This window comes from Schistocerca cancellata, chromosome 5 (assembly GCF_023864275.1).
Source record: "Schistocerca cancellata isolate TAMUIC-IGC-003103 chromosome 5, iqSchCanc2.1, whole genome shotgun sequence".
NCBI classification, from domain to species: Eukaryota; Metazoa; Arthropoda; class Insecta; order Orthoptera; family Acrididae; genus Schistocerca; species Schistocerca cancellata.
The window spans coordinates 377,228,454-377,249,527 of NC_064630.1; the positions used below are offsets into that span (position 1 = coordinate 377,228,454).

Below are 21,074 nucleotides of genomic sequence, written 5' to 3' on the forward strand. Positions count from 1 at the left end.
CAATCCCCTGATGTCAGGATGTGGTTTCGTTTTGGTTTCACTACATGTTGAAGACTCTCTCCACAGCACACCTCAAACACATGACAAGCCCAAAATGCTCGTGCCAAGCCTCTGGGCCAATCACTCAGCATGCTCACAGCATCATGTTTTGTGTGTTTGACTAGCAGTCATTCCTCACCAGGTGATACTGTCCTGGATGAGTTTCTTGCTGATCACTGTATGTGTACAAGCCTCTTTGAACAAGGGTATCAGCAAATTGGGAGAAAATAAGTAAAACTGTCTCTCTGAATTCGACAACGGTTTAGAGTACAAATAAATGAGAAATAAATTTGTTTATTTGTTGAGAGTTTTGATCCCATAAATAAACTTTTGCCATCACTTACTACGTATTCTATTTTTAATTACGAGGAATTCTCAGTCTTCAAAGAGGAAGGAGTTGTAGTGTAAGACAGATCTTGAAGGCTTACAAATGGGAGGCATGGAGGCAGGGAAGGGATGGACAGATGTGGGGTGGAGGTTCCTCACCAGATTTGAGAATGTATTGTAAGGACAATTCCCATCTACAAAATTTAGTAAAGCTAATATTCTGCTGGAGGATCCAAGCAGCACAGGTGGTGAGACAGCCACCTAAATCATGTATGTGTTGCCACTAGTGATCAATGACAGGCTTGGCCATAGTTTGGGGAAGGACATTCATTAAGGTGGACAGCTGGTAGGTACTTACGCCCACGTACAAGGCCTTAAAGAAGTTACAGTGAAGTCAGTAAATGACAACTGCTATCCCCCACCTCGATAACAGCATAGTGCAATGTCACAGACTGGGATTAACACACTCTAGCAAATGATGCTTTTGATTAATAAACAATATGAAACACAATGATATTTTATTATGTAGTTATGTACTTGTGGTCATGGCTTAACTTTCAACTTCAATAATCATTATGTGCAATAGTTGAATTAAAATTCAATGTAAGTTTTGTTCAACTCTTCGGAAACAACTTACCATGACAGACTAAACAAAATGTAAACAGTTACCCCATTCCTAGTATTCAGTATTACTTGAAATGCTTTTCTTTGTGCCAGAGGGCAAAGTATTAACATTTATGTCAAACATTGAAGGTAATGACAGAAAGAATACTTATTTCTAATGAAGATCTACATATTTGGTAATAATTTATTTTACAAAATTAAGGACAGCTAAACTTAAAATTTAGGACAGCTAAACTTTCTATCTGACAAAACTGTTACTTGCAAACATATTTACATTTCTTCTTGGCATTAATGTAACATGTGAAACTACTTGTATTTATGTTTTTTTCATAAAATGTATGTGTAACTTAAATTTTAATAGTACTGAAGATTATTTGCATTGCTGTAATGGTATTTAAGTGATGGCATCTCCAACTGCATGGCAGTAGTAGAGGTCCATTGTCAGTAGTGGTGGATTTATTAATATGAACAGAAGTGTGAAGTGGTAGTGGTAGTAATGGTAGTAATAGTAGTAGTAGTAGTAGTAGTAGTAGTAGTAGTGCTGTTTAATCTGATTTGTGTGAATGAACAAAGATCCTTAAAATGAGTTGATTTAAAACTTTTCTAATAAACAAAATACTCGCAACCAAATAATAAGAAAATTTCTGAAATATTCATCTCAAGACTTCTATAGTGATGTCTCAAAATTTTCAGAACCTCCAATTCAAGCAGATGAGAATCAGGCAAAATCATCATGAGCAATGAGGCAATTATCCCACTAGCACACCAGGTTGAAGATACTTGTTTGGTAAAACACCGTGTCCTGCTGCTTGAAGAAGTTTGTAACTGCCTGCCACATGTCCTCATCTGATAGGTATCATCTACCCTTCAAGGCCTTTTTTAAGGGACCGAAGACGTGAAATCACATGGGGAGAGATCAGGACTATAGGGAGGTACTTGAATGTCTTTCACTTGAGCTATAACTACTGCATTACAACATTCACGATATGGAGATGTGCGTTATCATGAAGCTCCAGCATGCGTTGTCACTGTTTTTTCAGATGTTTCACCTTAACTGCACACTAATTTCTCCAGCATTGTGCAGTACCATTCCCCAGTGATGGAGACACCAGCTTAAATGTAATCAAGAAGCAATGGGCCCCAGTCCTCAGAGAGCAGGGTGAGTGTCAGCTTTCTAGCAGATGGCTGGCTCTTTAACTTCTTGGCATGAGGGGGGCGCAAGGGGTGACACTACTGCATCACTGACACTTTCAACTCCAGTTCCCAGTAGTGGCACAAGATTTCATCGCCTGCAACAATGCACTCAAAGGTTTTGCCTTCACAATTGAAATCCATCAGATGCTTCATGCAAACAGCCATCTGGTTTGCTTTTTATTTGGCATTCAACACCTGGGGTATCCACTGCCTGCAGATCTTACTCCTCATGGCAGCCTAACTTCTGCTGAAGCTGATGTCTAGATCCTTTGTTAGCACATGAGTGGTTATGTGCCGGTCTGCCCCAGTCACATCAATTGTCCACTTGTTGCATGAAATGGATGATGCTAGCCTCCCAGACTGACCAGCATCTTGTGTTGAGTCGTGACCAGCATGGAACTTGGCACACCATTCCACAATGCTTGTATTCGACAGACATGCTGTGCCATACACATTCTTTAACCTCCGGCCATCCTTCAGCAGCCAAAAGAAGAATAACAGCATGTTGGTACTGTCTGGATGCATTTGGTAATATCGACACGATAGTTCATGTTCCCATATTTGCCATATGCATGTTGAAAGACACAAATGCTGGTGCTTATATAGCCGCATCAGAGTCATCCTGGGTTACATACATGCAGTAGCAATTCCTCAGATGGAAACTTTTTGGTCGCTCATTATAGTTACATATTCCCATCCCAAAACTTAATTTATCATTTTGCAAGAACCAGAATATTACAATACAGAAATAACAAATAATATTTTGGAACTGAAATTTTGATTCAATTTTTGTCAATATCGTGAGTAGAAACATTACAGTACAATATGCCCATGACAGGACTGGAACAGGATATGCTGATTTGGTGTATAAGGGAGGTCTTGCATCAGGTACTTCCACAGGTATGTGGCCCCTGTAGTAATGAGTTTCTAGTACACAGTGAAAAGTAGTACACAGGGCCAGTGTAAGAATATTTTAGTATACACACCTTTTATCATCTGCCACAATACGAACCTTTGCCTTGCACACTTTCACTCCTCTAAGCTGGACACGCCAGGTGGCCACTTATGTAACTCTGGCCTTAAATCAGCCCTGCATAAAGATGGACCTCGGTGGGCAATGAAATACCTCTTTGGGAGATGTAGGAAAGGATTTTGGGAAGAATGTTTCTCATTTGAGAGAACAATAAATGATACCTTATGTCGACATCCTTAGAAATGGAACACTAGCTCCACTGGGAAAGAATTGGGTAAGGGAGAAGCTATGCTCAGTTTGAAGGGAACTAGTAGTTGTGTGAAGTGATTCAGGGAAACCACAGGAAACCTAAACCATGTCTGTCAGACAGAGATACTAGACCTGTGTCTCAAACAGTGTGCTATCTTGCTTAACACTACACACAAGATGAGCTACAAGTGAACACAGAACTGAAAGTAGATTAACACATTCAACTGATGTGTTATGTACCTACTTGAAGGATGAAATGCACCCTCCATGCTTCATGCTTCATGATTTACAGATGTTTCCCTTTTCCACTTGTCATTGTATTAACAATATTGGAGAGGGAAAGTTGCTACTCACCATATAGCGGAGATGCTGAGTTGTGATAGGCACAACAAAAAGATTCACACAATTATAGCTTTCATCATTTTATTAATACATATCACTTTCTTTGTTCTTTCTGTCCTAGAACCGCCTTGGCAGCACAGCCTTTTTCCGCTTTGCACATTTAATATTATTCCTTTACTTTCAATATCTTTAAATTAGCACTTAACTGCTTCCCTAGACCTTATTTCTATCTTATTTCATTTCACTTTGTTTATTTTCTGTAACTTCCAGTTTTGTTTTCGTTATTTATCATTAATAAAAAATAATAGCCAACATCACCCATTGATTTTTTTTTTATATAATATAGAATGTCGTCTTGTAGTGTGGGTTAGCTGACTGATTCCATTTACGTGAATTTTATCTCATCGGGCTACGTATTATTTCTCCTGCATCTCATCTCAAAGGAAACCTATCTTATCCTTGTAACACCACTGACATAACATGTTGGTCTCCATTATTTCTTGCACTTTCCAGTCGCTTAAAATGTATGCCTTCTTGTCTACTCATGCCTATTAACTTCTAGAGTTTGAAACAATTAAACATTAATTTCACTTTATACATAACAAGTTCCTCTATTTCCCTGTTTCCTTAAAATGTCTTCCAGTTCTGTGGGAAAATAAACGATGTCAAATGCTCAGAAAATTCTAAAAGACAGAAGGACACAAAAAAGGTATAAGTTATTCAGGCACTTACCTCAAGTGCTTGATTGGTATGGTTGATTTATAGTATGAAGATGGTTGATGCATTTCACCAGAATGTAAAAAATTTAGCCTTAAGTTCATTTCATCTCTTAGTATCCTCATTGCATTGTTCATATCATCTTTGTCCTCAAATGTAAAGGCTAGTAAGTCCCTGTTTGAAATGACAGCTTCCACATACTTCGCATAGCTTGGATCTTTCAAATTGGTCTGGGGGAAAAAAAAAAAGAAGATTACATGATTAACAAAGAGGTAAAGTAGCATACAAGAACACCCTGAAAAATTCAAAAAATGAACCCTATAGTGTAACTTAGCACTCCAGTTGAGTGACGCGTTACCCAACATCCACCTAGCCAATGAATGATGTTCCCGATAGTTGGAACTATTTATTAGTTAATCAGTTTGGAATCAAAAGCTGTTTGGAGGTTTTTATCACAGTTTTTGCATGTGAATGGATATGGATGTACACCATCCATGTCTTCAACGTGAGACAGCAATTACAGTGTTACCACGAGCTGCATTACCTGCTGTGCATGGCACTTGTTCTGTGCTTTGAAGTGCCAGCTAGGAGAAGTAGGGTACATCACAGAGGAAAGGGCATGTGTGCTGTGCCCATGTTGATGACTTCACAGCAAACAACAGATGCATAAGGAATGTGCGGAAAACTAATTATTCTGTTGCTGTATTTCAATCTGTCAGCTTTGCATTTATGTTTCAAGTTCAAATGGTTCAAATGGCTCTGAGCACTATGGGACTTAACATCTATGGTCATCAGTCCCCTAGAACTTAGAACTACTTAAACCTAACTAACCTAAGGACAGCACACAACACACAGCCATCACGAGGCAGAGAAAATCCCTGACCCCGCCGGGAATCGAACCCGGGAACCTGGGCGTGGGAAGTGAGAACGCTACCGCACGACCACGAGATGCAGGCTGAGATTCAAGTAATTATTGTAATGTTCCCAGAGTAAGTACTGTTCATCACAAAGAAAGCTGTATAATATTACAAGACTGTATGTCACAGTGACTGGACACGTACCGTATTTATTTATACAATGCATATTATGATAATTGCTATACTTCCAGGACCTATTGAATAATCTGAAGAATTAGTACCAAGCTTTTTAGTATCTACAGTCATGAAGAAATAAAGATATGAACTGAATAATATCAAATAATTACAGCTCACGAACAAAATACTTATCAACATCAGCAAACGTTACATTCTTGTGCCCTAATGAAAGCATTCTGAATAATTATTTCTGGAAGTTAATTAAATTGATAAATAAAAGTAATAATAAATAGAAAACAGAATTATTAAAGATAATTCGCATTTTTTAATTGAAGATTTACTGAAAATTATCACAGTTCTCATTGACAACTGAGTCAAAAGCTGAATATTATGACGAAGTGCACAATTACAAACACAACAGCTAAAGAAATCTGAGAAGAAATAGTTTGTCAATGAGCACTAATTAAATTAGTCAACAATATATACATTACACGAGAATTTCATTAAGTCCACGAGTGGAAGATCGATGGCTGAGGCTACAGAGGGCTACTACATCTGGTTAACAATTACTATTCAGCAACTAGTAGAATCAATGTCAGCTACTTACCTGCCAACAGCAGCACAATTCACCAAGTACAGCGACGTGGTTCATCATCATTGTCACAACACTGCAGGCCAGACGCGCGCGTGCGCGCGCGCACACACACACACACACACACACACACACACACACACACACACACACACACACACACACACACACACACACACAACCAACCACTGTCTCTGGGATTTGCAAATATAAGAGGGATGATTATTGGTGTTAGACGGTATCCTCTATCACACAACATACAGTGACTTGAGCAGTACATACATAGATGTAGATATCTTCTCATACAGGCATACTGATGAATTTTCTACACAAATAATCGAGTGAGTACTTCCATGATGTACGAAAACGTTATGAGTAATTATAGCATTAGAGCTGTGGCAAAGAGAAAAATTTTATTTCAACTAAATTTAGCCCGAAGTTTGTGGGAGTGAGAAGAAAATTAAACCACCCTTAATGTCACTGAGATTTTCTGTTGCCCCAATGAGCTTCTGGAACTGATTATTTGAGATTTTTTATATATGTTTATATTTCTTATATCCATAACTCACAAAACAAGCAAACTGCCAGCTATTTAAGGTGAAATAAAGTAGTAATTCTGAATTGTCATTTAGAAGCTGCCAGACAATCGAAGACCTTCACCATCATGTACCACAAAAATACTACCAATCTTTTTCACTCACTCACTCACACACACACACACACACACACACACACACACACACACACGCAAATTGCAGGAACCTTTCAATAGTTACCATATGATAGCTTGTTCAGTAAGCATATAAAAGAAGAGAAGCAAAAGAACAGAACATAAAAGCAGCAATGATGGTGATAACATCATAGTAGTAGTAGTATTGTAACAATGTAATAAATGGTACTCAGTAGAAAAAAAACTGCAAAAATATTCTGTCAAAACGAAGTAACACTATGATTATTGCATTTGGTACGACTATATATAGATATTGAAAGCGGTACCTCTAAGACAATAGGGTCATAAACATTTCCAGAGAAACGATGTTTATTTTCACGTAGCCATATAGTTCCTCTGTAGACATCAGGATGCCTGTGCTGCAGCAGCGAGAGTCGTTGATTTGCTACATTTCTGAGCCTCTGCAATTCTGAATCCTGTGCTGAAAAAGCAGTGTAACTTCAGTGGACACCTTAATGTTCCAAAAGTGGCAATAATAAAAGTAGCATACTCCTTAACCCTTTGATTACTCCAGACTTGTTAACATGTGCTGATGTGCTGCTGCTACAGTCCCCTGGTGCTCTGAATGAGTTTATGCACAGCTTTGATCCTTCAGTCAGGTGCTATAAACACACACAAGTGCACCCTCTTGCTGCCACCTTTGTGCTCCCAATGTGTTAACAGGGCTAGCCACTCAGGTCTCTGTCTGCTTCAGACGCACTGACACGCAGAGCACTTAGTGGTCAGGTAGAGCAGCCAAATAGCTGCATTTCTGCCCTGAGCACTCAGCAGCTTTCCATTGTTCAGCCCATACAGGTTTGCTGCTGTGCTCCTATTGGTGTTGCTGTTTTCATCTCATTTGTGACTGAGAAATGGCACCCCATTATGGTTGTATAAAGGAATAAATCATGAAGGTTGTGACAATCAGTTACACCTAGTGCTTGGTATCACAGGATAAAAGAAACTGGGATAGAGTATCAAACACCTCTCTATAAAGACCACTACAATAGTATCCCTGGAGGAAATAGTTGGCAATCTAATATCATTTCATGTAGCTAAAGTGTATTCTATAAGTTGTAAATAAACAAAAGATTTCATGGAATACAAAGTAACTGAACATTTAGTTACTTAGCAATTATATCTTATGGCATAAAAACAAACAGGTTTCAGTTAATGCTGAGTATCCCACACAGAATATCACGAATATCATTGTCTGCAATACTGCAATATTTATTTTTGATGAGATATTCAATGATATTAAAAGAAGTATATCTTTCCAGAAGTTCTCAGTACTAATCAAAAGGCAATATACACACCTCTTTGCATGTTATCATTTGCAATAAATCTCATTTCAATATCTTGAGCCGTTTATGAAATATGACGTGTTATGACCACATAATTCACACTGCACATCGCCAGAATATTGGGCACAAGACACCAACCCTCCCATAGATATAAAACCCCAATATCTTGAGAATACTGATACAAATCACTCTGCTCTCACCTTTACATGCAATTTTGAAATATTAGCTTAATTTCTTACACAGCAATCACTGTCCTAAAAAGAACCATACACAAAGTATATGCAATGGGTTTTTACCTCTGCAAAAATCTAAAAATTTTGATGTGTGTTTTATTTAACTGGATGCAGCACAGTAGCTATCACAAATAATAAAAGAAATTCAGTTCTTTATCGAACATAAATATCATACTGTAAGATGTGAAACAATCAATTTTTTTTTTTTTTGCCAAATAGTGTTCTTAAAATCAGATACAAGTAGCAGCAGCCCATATGGCCACTCAACTATGTCGCTGACAATTCGATAACAGAATAAACAAATTTTAAGTGAAAAAGTTATTACTGTGGTTCTCAATTACGTCCATGTATTAAAGCAATGATCCTGATGGATTAATACTTTGCTCGAGTTATTACAGTTATGAATGTATGTAGGACAACAGGTTTAAGAAAGAGTGACAACCCACTTAAACGAATCAAAAGCAATACTCTGCTTTTGCCATATGCTTCTAACATGCTACTAAAAATGCCAGGAAAGATGTAAATTAACTCCAGGAAAGATGTAAATCTGTTGTTACAGTAACTGTACTTATTTTTCATCGGGAGTGGTGACACCCAGAGTGGCAGATGAAATTGTCACCTCCAGTAGTCCAAGAATATTCAGCACAGGGGAGCCGATCCATGAAGCAAAACCAGTATACAGGTAGCAGCCAGGAGGGGGTCTCCAAATGTGGGCAGCGATACAGGGCGACAACAAAGCTACACTCTCCACTGAGTGCAGCGAGCACATTTATAGCAGTCAAAGGGTTAATATTTAAATATTGAAATTCTACATCAGCAGCTGATTTATAATTTTTTTCATTCATGTACCAGAATATATCTAAATTTAACTATTATTCTTTGATCTGTTTATTTTCCTCATTTGGTAAAACTACAAAAAATTTAAATTTCTGACTTGTGGTGTATCAACAAGTTTAATTACAATGTGTCATCTGGCTTGTAGAAAATGCACTAGATGTGTAAATACATGAAAATTGAGAATCAGAATACAGTATGGGTTAGAATTTACCGTGTGTCTGTAAAATACGAGAATGGTAGAGAGTTATCTGGACTTCCTGCAATTTGCGGTCTCAAAATGAAGCACAAGAAATGTGGTATGGTATGATGAGGCAGCTGTAGTATATTTTTTAAAATATCATGAACAATCTCAAAAATGTAACTCAATTATCATTGTTTTGTTACATGATTTCATAAATATAATTCCTTTACAAATTATATGTACCAATGTCAGGCCATCATTGATTTTAAAATAGAATTACAGTTCATGAGCATATAATGTATTCAAACACAAAAACCAGTGGTATCAACAAGTTTTATCCACTGCTATTTGCTATAGCAGTGGAATGTTGCATAGATCATCTTCAAACAGTTTTTTATCATCAGCTAATGGTTCCAAAAACAATATTTCTACCTGCCACCAAAAACTACCTATTACTATTCTTATTATTGTTGTTGTTGTTGTTAAAAGTATTGTGTTGCAGTTAATACAAACCTACAGCCATTCATACTACAAATTTGCTAGTTAATAGAATGAACGAAGTTCATACACAAAGAACAAAAATGACAGCCTACATAGGTTCAACATATAATGTTTTGAGAACTACCAGAATAATGCTATCATAACATAACGTGGAGAAAGAAAGCAATGCACTCAGATCTTGCAAAATGTTGGTTCATAGCATTATTATTCTTTGGTGGTTGTACTTTTAAAATGAAATGATTCCTCTGTTCTGATTTCCTGTTTGAATGCTCACATACATACCTCTTATTTCGTGGTCTATATATGACACCTTGCTTTTATAGTCTTCACACTTGTGACGAAAGATGTTGCAGGAATCACTGACTTTTGAGATCTGTTCTTGAACTTCCTTCAGCTGAGTATGTGTAGAGTCATCTGTGTAAAAGGTTTTATACCGTAAACTATTTAGTGAACACAAATAAAAGGTAAAAACTTATTCATTATCAATTTCATTGCACATCTTACCAGACTGTTTACTGAGCTCACGCAAATCATTCTGCATTTTGTTCAACTGTAACTGCAATGCAGCTAATTCTGACTCTCGAGATTTCTCTGCTTCAATTTTCTTTTTATATTCCTGATTAACATATTCTATTCTCTCAGATACAGGTTCTCTAGAAACAGATTCATTTTTCAGGGTGTTTATTTTGTCCCTCGTTCTTATTTTCTGTAAAATAAAAAATCCAATTATTTACAATCATACAAAATATTTTAAAAATTCAACTACCGCTGGATATGGACAATAATATATCAGTACTGATAACTATTTTTGTAATTTTGCAGCAGTGACACACCATGTTGCCACTGTAATCAAAACAATTCAAATTTCAAACATATATTGCAGTGAACAAGCACAGTACAAAACTTTTACTACCTATGCCAAATAGGATAGGAAAACTATGCTATGTCAAAATAAGTATACCTCAGTATTATACTCAAACAGCATACTATCATAAGGACATATGTGAAAGTAATCTCACTACTGAAAAGCAGAGATCAAATGGCTGGTTTACTAGTTTATCATAACAGGTTCTTGATAACAGAAATTCAAGAATGGAAATTACTCAGAAAAAAGAAAAATAGAAGCCTACAGATGAAACCATATGTTTCCCTCTGTGGCTATGATAACAATAACTGCTGATGAGTGGTTGTCAATTGACATGCATAGAGGAGAAAAATGAAGTGCACACAAAGAAGGGAGAGTAAAGACAAGATAATGGGGAGGGGGATCAGCTCTCTGCAGCAGTAGCAAAATAGATTAATAGAGGTATTCATACCAAAGAGTGGTATCCTATTATCTACCCAATCTACGTAATAACCCAATATGTCACTGTGTCACTTCTGCTTCTAACTCCATCGGTAATTCCTGTGAACTACTCAGATGCATCACCTGTCATTTAACAAACGAATCACCTGCAAATGAAATCCTGTCAAAGGGTGAAAGCATTCACTTCATCTAATGGTTGTGCTACTACTTGTGCGAAATTTATGTGACTGACAGAACAGCTAAATATCTGTTAACCTGTTAACCCACTGTGGTCAACTGCAAGCTCAAGCAACCTGAACATGATCACAACACTTCCTTGTCAGATTCCCTTCCTGCACACAATGACCTCTGATTCTATGATTGTACTCCTTTACCCTTTCACCCATTCTGGTTCCACACTTTAATTTTTGTTACTACTATGAATCTACAGGTTTGTTACAGACATTGAGAGCCACATCTGTCCTGGTCTCTCAACACATACCTATTCCTCCCAAGCTACTTATGTCTTACAACATCACTGCTACTACTACACATCTTCACCACCACGATGCCGCCCCCCCCCCCCCCCACCTCGCAAACTACTTATCCTAATGACCATTCATCTGTGGTTAAAGTTGCCATGGCCAAGGAAATTATCTGACTATCTTTGTGTGCGTAATATGTTAAAGATGGAACAAGAATAGAAGTCTGAAAGCTATAAGCAATTATATCTTTTTTGCGTGACTATGCATAGAATTTTCAAATAATATGGTTTGATGTATAAGAGAAATGTCAAGATTTACAACAATAACACTTTTAAGAGAAATTCAAAGTTTACATTATTTTATAAACATTTCTGATTTACTTACCAGATTGAGAGGTTTCTTCCCAAATTTGCCATTCAAAAAATGCAGGGTAATCTTATGTATGACCTATTGTTGGTGAGGTGAACATTTTTACTTTTGTGATAGGTATAGGGATTGTCTTATATTTACAGATGAAGCTTTGGCAAAAATTCAGAAGGGGTGGAAGGGGAACAATGACATCATATTGTCTGAGAACTAGGGCAAATGTTGGGAGGGGAATGAGGAGCAAGCAGCAAATTTTGTCGTGCTGCCAACTGAGAGACTGTATACCATGAACCTTGCCTTTCTATGAACATTTACCGTGTTTAAATTGCAATTTGTATGAATCCATTTGTTGTCAGAACTGAAATGACTTTCACATTGAACAACTACTTAAAAATAGTAAACCTTACTGTAGAATACAGAAAAGTCTTGATAGGAGTCAGAGGCACACTTGTGTATTTCATGCAGCAATGTTGTCAACGCTCACTGTGAGGTATCTTGAGAATGAAAGAAGGTTTGTCAGATGCTGTTTTCATCAATTGACAGATTTCATGTTTGGAAACAAGAGACGATGGAATATTGTTACATTCTCATGTTATTATACATGCAATATCTATAACGTATTTGGAAAAGAACAGGTGTTTTCTCAGATTCCACCAGAAGCACATGTTCAGAAACCACAACATACTCAAACGAAAAAATTAAATATTTGTGAGAAGTGAGATCGAAAATTTCAATGACCATTTACTTTGCAGCAATTAAAGGTGTGCTATTAGGTTCCACACTAACCTTCAACTGGGAAAGCACAACATATTGGGAAGAGACAAATATTTGTGACAAGCAAGTTTATAAATTTTATTGCTGCTTATATGTAGAAATAGATTGACTCTTTTCTCATGTCTCATTGGTTAGGTGAAATTATCATCCCAGACAATGATAACAGTGATGAAGGTGAAAAATAGCAATACCACAGATGACTGGCTTAGACAGTAGCAAAAAAGGAAGTTAGAACAAAAATTAATGTAAACCATTTACTTTTGTTTATTTTACTTCTCCTTCTAGTATCAAAATGTAGGCAATCTGAAAATAGTGTACATTTAGAATAGATATAATGGTAACTTTTTTAGGCAGATAATATATCAATAACAGAGTTTTAATTTTCAAACTATAATGAAAAGGGCAGACTGCTACTCACTATATAGAGGTGATGTTCAGTTGCAGACAGGCACAACAAAAAGACAGCTACACATGTGATTGTGCAGCCAAAAGGGCTTCTTCTGACATAGAAAGCACACATACATTCATGCAAGCACAACTCGCACACATGTGACAACTGCCTCTGGGCACTAAGGCCAACTTCGGTGGCCACAGACAGTGGTTATGTGTGTGCAAGTTGTGCTTGCATGAATGTGTGTGTATTTTCTACATTAGGAGAAGGCATTTTGGCCAAAAGCTTATACATGAAGCAGTCTTTTTGTTGTGCCTGTCCGCAACTCAACATCTCCTCTATACAGAGAGTAGTGATCTAACACTTCTCCAGCAAAAGAGTACAGGGCAATCTTTCCAGTGAAACAAGCTCTAAGTTAAATATACATGGTGTCCCAGGAGGAATGTTCAATTTCCAGGGATATGACAGGAATGATCATTCAGAGCAAAAATAATCTACAAAATGTGAACTCTAAGATGCATATCTTAAGAGTTATGAGTACAACTTCATCTTTGATATAGCAAAAGAAATCTGTTGCATTGGAAACTCTTTGCTTTCCATATTTTAGAGAGGTAGTGGTATGGGTCAAAACAAGGAAAAAGTCCAGTCAAATGGGCTTCAAAATGCACACCTTAAGAATTATCCACACCTATTTAGTAGCGAAGATGAGCAAGTGCTCACAGCTCTTGCGGAATGCATTTTCTACTAGATTTTTTTTGCTTATATGACTGTTCCTGTCATATCACTGAGTACTGACCATTCCACCTGCGACACTCCATTTATTTTTAGACCATTGCTTAATGTATTACCATTCACAGAAGTCCATCTGACCATTCCAATGTGTGTATTACGCTCCTCAAATTAATATATGGCAAGATAAGTTCTGCAGGGTTAGATTCATTCTTCCTCTGAGTGTTCAATGCTATGATCCAAGATGTCATACCTTGCTCTGAGTAATCATGATCCCCTGAGAATCATGGGCCTGGGCAATGGTACACAAACAAGTGTCTGAATTGTATTTTCTTTCGTGATATGGAATACTTGGTTAAGGAGATCTTTCTTGTACCCAAATCGGTGAATATTACCACTATCACTGCTATAGACATGCCCTATACATTCCATGCTGACTGTGGCGTTGCTGTGGCAGTACTGCTCACCAAATGTCGAAACTTGTGCTTGGAGACAGCATTCCGGCCGCTATGAAATACTTATCACTATTTGATTTTAGCACATCTTACAGTCTGATATCTTTGCTTGATAAAGAGCTGATTTTCTTTTCGTTATTGATCATAGTAACTGTGGTACATTAAATAAAGTAATACAGTTCATAGTATTTTAAAGAGTTTGCAGAGGCAAACACACTGTATAAACTTTCATTAGGGCTCATTTTAGTTCACAAATTGTGGTATATGAAACGTATTTGGTTGGTGCACAAGTTGTAGTGTTTTTGTTTGCATGTCTGTATTCCAGTTGCTATGGGTTTATTTATTGATTGTCATTTTTCTTTGTATTTCACTGTTGTTGTTCGAGTTTACATATTGTCATTGGAACATTTCTGACATTTTCTTCTGTTTGAGTTCAACAGACAGGTGACAGCAGTGGAAGAAACTAAAAACATTTGCACTGTGTATGGGAATAATGCCACTGGACAGAGCATGCCAAGAAAATATTCTCATTTTTAAAGAGGATCATTTTGACGTTAGTGACTCTTCACATTCAGAAAGACTTTCGGGGTTTGATGAAGACCGTTTAAACACATTAATCCACTCTTTCCTGACGAAGCAGCCGTTGGTTGCGAAAGCTAGAATTTTGTGTGTATGTTTGTGTGTCTATCGACCTGCCATGATGTGACTTACCAAATGAAAGTGCTGGCAGGTCGATACACACACAAACGAACACAAACATACACACAAAATTCAAGCTTTCGCAACAAACTGTTGCCTCATCAGGAAAGAGGGAAGGAGAGGGAAAGACGAAAGGATGTGGGTTTTAAGGGAGAGGGTAAGGAGTCATTCCAGTCCCGGAAGCGGAAAGACTTACCTTAGGGGGAAAAAAGGACGGGTATACACTCGCACACACACACATATCCATCCACACATCTAAAGACTGCTTGTGTCTGTATATGTGTGGATGGATATGTGTGTGTGCGCGAGTGTATACCCGTCCTTTTTTCCCCCTAAGGTAAGTCTTTCCGCTCCCGGGACTGGAATGACTCCTCACCCTCTCCCTTAAAACCCACATCCTTTCGTCTTTCCCTCTCCTTCCCTCTTTCCTGATGAGGCAACAGTTTGTTGCGAAAGCTTGAATTTTTTTTGTGTGTATGTTTGTGTTCGTTTGTGTGTCTGTCGACCTGCCAGCACTTTCATTTGGTAAGTCACATCATCTTTGTTTTTAGGTATATTTTTCCTTCGTGGAATGTTTCCTTCTATTATAACCATATATATATAAACAGTTGTACAGGTAATGCATGCTCTATGCCAAAATCACAAAAATCAGCCAGGAGGTCATGTGTGTGTCTCTGCTTGCTCATCACCAACTGGCTCGAGAACACCACCAACCGTTCCTATCCTGTGTCATTACTGGCCATGAGAAATGGTGTCTTTTATGCTAAAATAAGGAAAAGATAGGAACAGTTGAGCCCAAACAGAGCAAGAACTCCCCATACACAGACCTGCATGCATCCACAAAAGATAATGTTGTGCATCTGGTGGAACAGCAACGGTGTGGTGTACTACGAGTTGCTTCCCAGAGGTGTAACCATTTCTGCTGACCCTTAACATCAACATGTGAGACATCTTGCAGAGACAAACCAAGAACAACATCAGAAAGTCAGTGGGAAGTGATGGTACTACACGATAGCACCCACCCGTATTCTGACTTAACTGACGAAAAACACTATCCAGTAGTTTGGTTAGGAAGTCACTCCATAACCACATTATTTACCTGATCTTTGACCTTCAGATTTCACCTTTTCTAATCTGTATCAAACAACCTTCAAGGAACTTACTTTCTGATGAAAATGCATGCTGATCATGGCTCAACATGTTCTTTGCATCAAAACCATGTAATTTCTACAGTCTCTGAATCGGAGAGTTACTCCAGTGCTGGCAGACTACTGTAAACAGTGAAGGAGAATATCTGACTAGTCTCTGTTGTGTTTATTAAACTTACAGAAAACTGTTACGAACTTAAGCACCAGCCCAATAGATAAGATATCAAAGTTCTATTTAAAATTTGAAGTAGAATGATACCTCATATCGTTCTTGAGTTACTGTTTTTACATCCTACAGATGGTCATGCACAGTGTGCCCCATTGTGTCCATGAAGATCTGCAGGCTGCTATGAAATACTTATTAATTAATTTCAAGAAAATTCATGGAGTGTTTATTAACAAATCTGTCACAGATGCAGTACACATGTTTAGCAACTACTCGTAGTTTCTGATCAACTGATTCACTCTCAAGCCTGACCTACTGAGGCTTCAACAAGTGCTTATTTAGCATAGTTTGATTCTGGTTTGTTAAGTAGGCATATGCTGATTGTGACAGTCATCTGAGATCACTTTTACAGCATATATTGCCATTTTGAAGGTTATTAAGATCAGGGACCTCCAGTGCAGCCTCAATAAGTCAGACTTGAGAATGGACCAACTGATTCGAAATAAATCACCAAACATATGTACTAGAACAGATTTGTTAATAACTGTGTCGTGAAATATTAAAAAGGCTGCTGATCCTCTATCAATAAAATTTTGAAACTAATTTTTTTCCCCACAACTTACAGTCTGGTACCTTAGCTCAAGAAAGGACTGAATTTATTTTCATTATATGTCACAGTTACCTCACTGCATCAAATGAAGTAAAACATTGCATGAAATTTTAAAGAGTTTGCAGAGGTAAAAACATAGTACATAAACTTTGTGTATGGTTGATTTTAGCTTACACATTGCAGTATATGAAATGTAGATAAGATACCGAAATTTTATTTTGAATTAAGAGCAGAATGATATCTCCTTTTGTTCTCAAGTTATTGATTTTTATATCCAACAGGTAGTCTCGTACAATGTACCCATTTCCATCCCTGTGAATCGGGAATTATGTGGTCACAACCATTGTCATATTTCATACACAGTTCAAGATATCGAAATAAGGATTTTTGCAAATGATATCCCGCAAAGAGACACATACGTTGTATGACAAATACTTGAAACGTTTTTATTCACTGACATACGGAAGTAACCCGTCTGCAGCAGTGAGAGATCAGCAGGTCAGTACACATACAGAGGTCAAGAGCACTGTAGGAAAACCAAAGCAGCACGCGTATACACGCCTACAGCACTACAGCACGTGGGGCATTGCGGAGCAGGAGAGGTATACACGTCTGCAGCAGTGAAGGGGTTAAGAAACATTTCCTGAGGGATACTACTAACAACGTAATAGTGGTACTACTATTGTATCTTACTGTAACTGCTCTTTTCCAACAACCAATATACATGTATTACATGTATTAAAGAGGCACCCTTAAAAATAGTTCTGTGAACCATTGTGCAATCAACAAATATGCTTCTACAGCCTACAGATTACCAAATGATAAAACAATGAGTCACTTTACACCATCAGTTTTTTTTTTTTTTTATAGCTGCCCCAAAACCGATTCTGCAGCTGCATCCTTTCAATAAAATCTTCAGCCAAACATTACCTGCTAAGCTCTTAACATGTTTCCACATACAAATACACTAAAATGTGTGATTTTACATCAACATGTGCACTAATAAAATGATTCAGTAAAACTAATATTCTGAGATGAGTAGTTGAGAAATGCCATCTACAATGACTACCTCAGCAGCTCTCAAAATGTGGTGATTATATCAGTAATTAATCTGCTATTTTTCATGGTTTTTCAGTTCTGGCAAACTTACTGATTTTTTGGTTTTGCTTCACAAACTGCAATTAATATTTACAACAATATTATGAGAAGGATAGATGGCTGCAGTGGCCAGAGGCAGTGGTTTTGCGGGTGTGTGTGTGTGTGTGTGTGTGTGTGTGTGTGTGTGTGTGTGTGTGTGGGCGCGCGCCGCTTTCTACTTCAGAAGAAGGCCTTTTGACTGAAAGCTAAAATGTGTAGTAGTCTCTTTGTTGTGCCTGCCTGTGATTCAATGTCTCCCCCATACAATGTGTAGCAATCTATTTTTCTGATAAAATAGTACTGTTGTTACATCATCATCATAGACTTCCCATTATTTGCAATTAAAATTTATTAAGAAATAAATAACATCTTCAAGTTACTTCCAAGAAAACATTCACAAAATGATAGCCAATAAAAAAAATACTTTAATGAGAAAAGACATACCTGAATAATGAGTACCACACATGGCAACCAGGAAATGCAATTAGAGAATGAAGAAAACATTGTGTGGCCCATCAAGGGGAAGTAATTGGGAAATAGAAAACATCTTTAACATTTATTCACCTAATTCAAAAAATTTGCAAAAATACTTCTTAGTAGGACAATCAGTTCTTCATTGGCATATCATCATCATCAAAGTTACTCTTTCTCCAGGTTATAATATTCAGGAGGTAAAATAGCCCCCATTCAGCTCCCCAGGCAGAGACTGTTACAGGTGTTGTCAACAGAAGGAACAAAACTGCAATCGTATGGGTTAGGGTGTGGAATGTTAGATCCTCAATTGGGTGGACAAGGTTGAGAATTTAAAAATGGAAATGGATAGTGAAATATGTTTTCCCGGCTACAGTCCACAAGTTGAAATATTGTTTCCCGGACGAGCCACAAGTTGAAAATACGCTCACTATTTTTTTTTTTACTTAAATTTGCCATATTTCGTGACAGTACCTTTTCTGTTAGACGTTTGCAAGGCGATATTAGTCTTGGCTTCAGTTGTCTAAGTATGATTCCACATTGCATCTTTGTCGGCTGCAGAATTGACGTGGTTCAACGTGTTTCCCTCATTTTGGTGTTTCAAGTACCAATTCTTCAAATGTAGTTTCTTTTTATAGTTTATACAAAAAAAAGTAACATAACTCAAAATTATTTTTGACGGCGACCTTCACATTCTTCTTCCATCAACACACACCAAGAGTTAACTGCCGACTGACTACAGTCAAAGACGACTCCAGCGTCAAAGATGTTTTACACAACACACAAACTTCCACTTGTAATCAGTCTCTTTGCTATTCTTCGACACATTTACTAATAGTAATCAATATGCTTTCACTCTCAAAAACACAAGTAAATTAACATATAATAAGGCAAATTACAATAAATTCTGACAAAAAGTATAAGAAAACATTCACAATTTGGTATCGACAAATACAGTAAAAAAAATAACATCTCCCAGATCCATTACAATAGGCAGAAGATAGATACAGTGAGAATTGGTGAAATGTGGTGACAGAAAGAATAGAATTCTTTGTTAGGTGAGTACAAGTTTATCAACATAAAATCGAATAGGAGTAAAGTAGAAATAGGTTTAATAATGGAAGTTCCTAGCAGACTAAAACTGTGTGCCGGACCAAGAGTCAAACTTGGGACTTATGCCTTTCACAGGCAAGCATCCTACTGACTGAACTACCCAAGCACAACTCAGGCCCTGTATTCACCGCTTTACTTCCATCAGTACCTCATCTCCGACCTTCCAAATCGCATAGAAGCTCTGCTGTGAAACTTGCAGGACTTCCTCTCTACCACGAGTGCTAGTTATGCAAGTTTCACAGGAGAGCTCCTGAGAAGTTTGGGAAGTCGCAGATGAAGTACTGGCTGAAGTAAAGCTGTGAGGACAGGATGTGAGTTGTACTCACGTAGCTCAGTCAGTAGAGTAGTTGCCTGCAAAAGGCAAAGGTCCCAAGTTCGAATCTCAATCCAGCAAACAGTTTTAATCTGCCATATATGAAAATACACTCCTGGAAATGGAAAAAAGAACACATTGACACCGGTGTGTCAGACCCACCATACTTGCTCCGGACACTGCGAGAGGGCTGTACAAGCAATGATCACACGCACGGCACAGCGGACACACGAGGAACCGCGGTGTTGGCCGTCGAATGGCGCTAGCTGTGCAGCATTTGTGCACCGCCGCCGTCAGTGTCAGCCAGTTTGCCGTGGCATACGGAGCTCCATCGCAGTCTTTAACACTGGTAGCATGCCGCGACAGCGTGGACGTGAACCGTATGTGCAGTTGACGGACTTTGAGCGAGGGCGTATAGTGGGCATGCGGGAGGCCGGGTGAACGTACTGCCGAATTGCTCAACACGTGGGGCGTGAGGTCTCCACAGTACATCGATGTTGTCGCCAGTGGTCGGTGGAAGGTGCACGTGGCTGTCGACCTGGGACCGGACCGCAGCGACGCACGGATGCACGCCAAGACCATAGGATCCTACGCAGTGCCGTAGGGGACCGCACCGCCACTTCCCAGCAAATTAGGGACACTGTTGCTCCTGGGGTATCGGCGAGGACCATTCGCAACCGTCTCCATGAAGCTGGGCTACGGTCCCGCACACCGTTAGGCCGTCTTCCGCTCACGCCCCAACATCGTGCAGCCCGCCTCCAGTGGTGTCGCGACAGGCGTGAATGGAGGGACGAATGGAGACGTGTCGTCTTCAGCGATGAGTGTCGCTTCTGCCTTGGTGCCAATGATGGTCGTATGCGTGTTTGGCGCCGTGCAGGTGAGCGCCACAATCAGGACTGCATACGACCGAGGCACACAGGGCCAACACCCGGCATCATGGTGTGGGGAGCGATCTCCTACACTGGCCGTACACCACTGGTGATCGTCGAGGGGACACTGAATAGTGCATGGTACATCCAAACCGTCATCGAACCCATCGTTCTACCATTCCTAGACCGGCAAGGGAACTTGCTGTT

General features: G+C 38.5%; 1 protein-coding gene across 2 annotated transcripts in view; it reads right to left on the bottom strand.

Moving 5' to 3' along the window:
- LOC126188918 (structural maintenance of chromosomes protein 5) overlaps window positions 1-21,074 on the bottom strand; it is a 166,692-nt gene that overhangs the window by 67,564 nt on the left and 78,054 nt on the right. For both annotated transcript variants that reach the window (XM_049930631.1, XM_049930630.1), the window contains 4 exons: window positions 10,361-10,562; window positions 10,139-10,270; window positions 7,088-7,242; window positions 4,481-4,695 (listed from right to left, as the gene is read on the bottom strand). In XM_049930631.1, coding sequence (XP_049786588.1) covers window positions 4,481-4,695; window positions 7,088-7,242; window positions 10,139-10,270; window positions 10,361-10,562 — 704 coding nt within the window. The remainder of the gene's footprint in view (window positions 1-4,480; window positions 4,696-7,087; window positions 7,243-10,138; window positions 10,271-10,360; window positions 10,563-21,074) is intronic.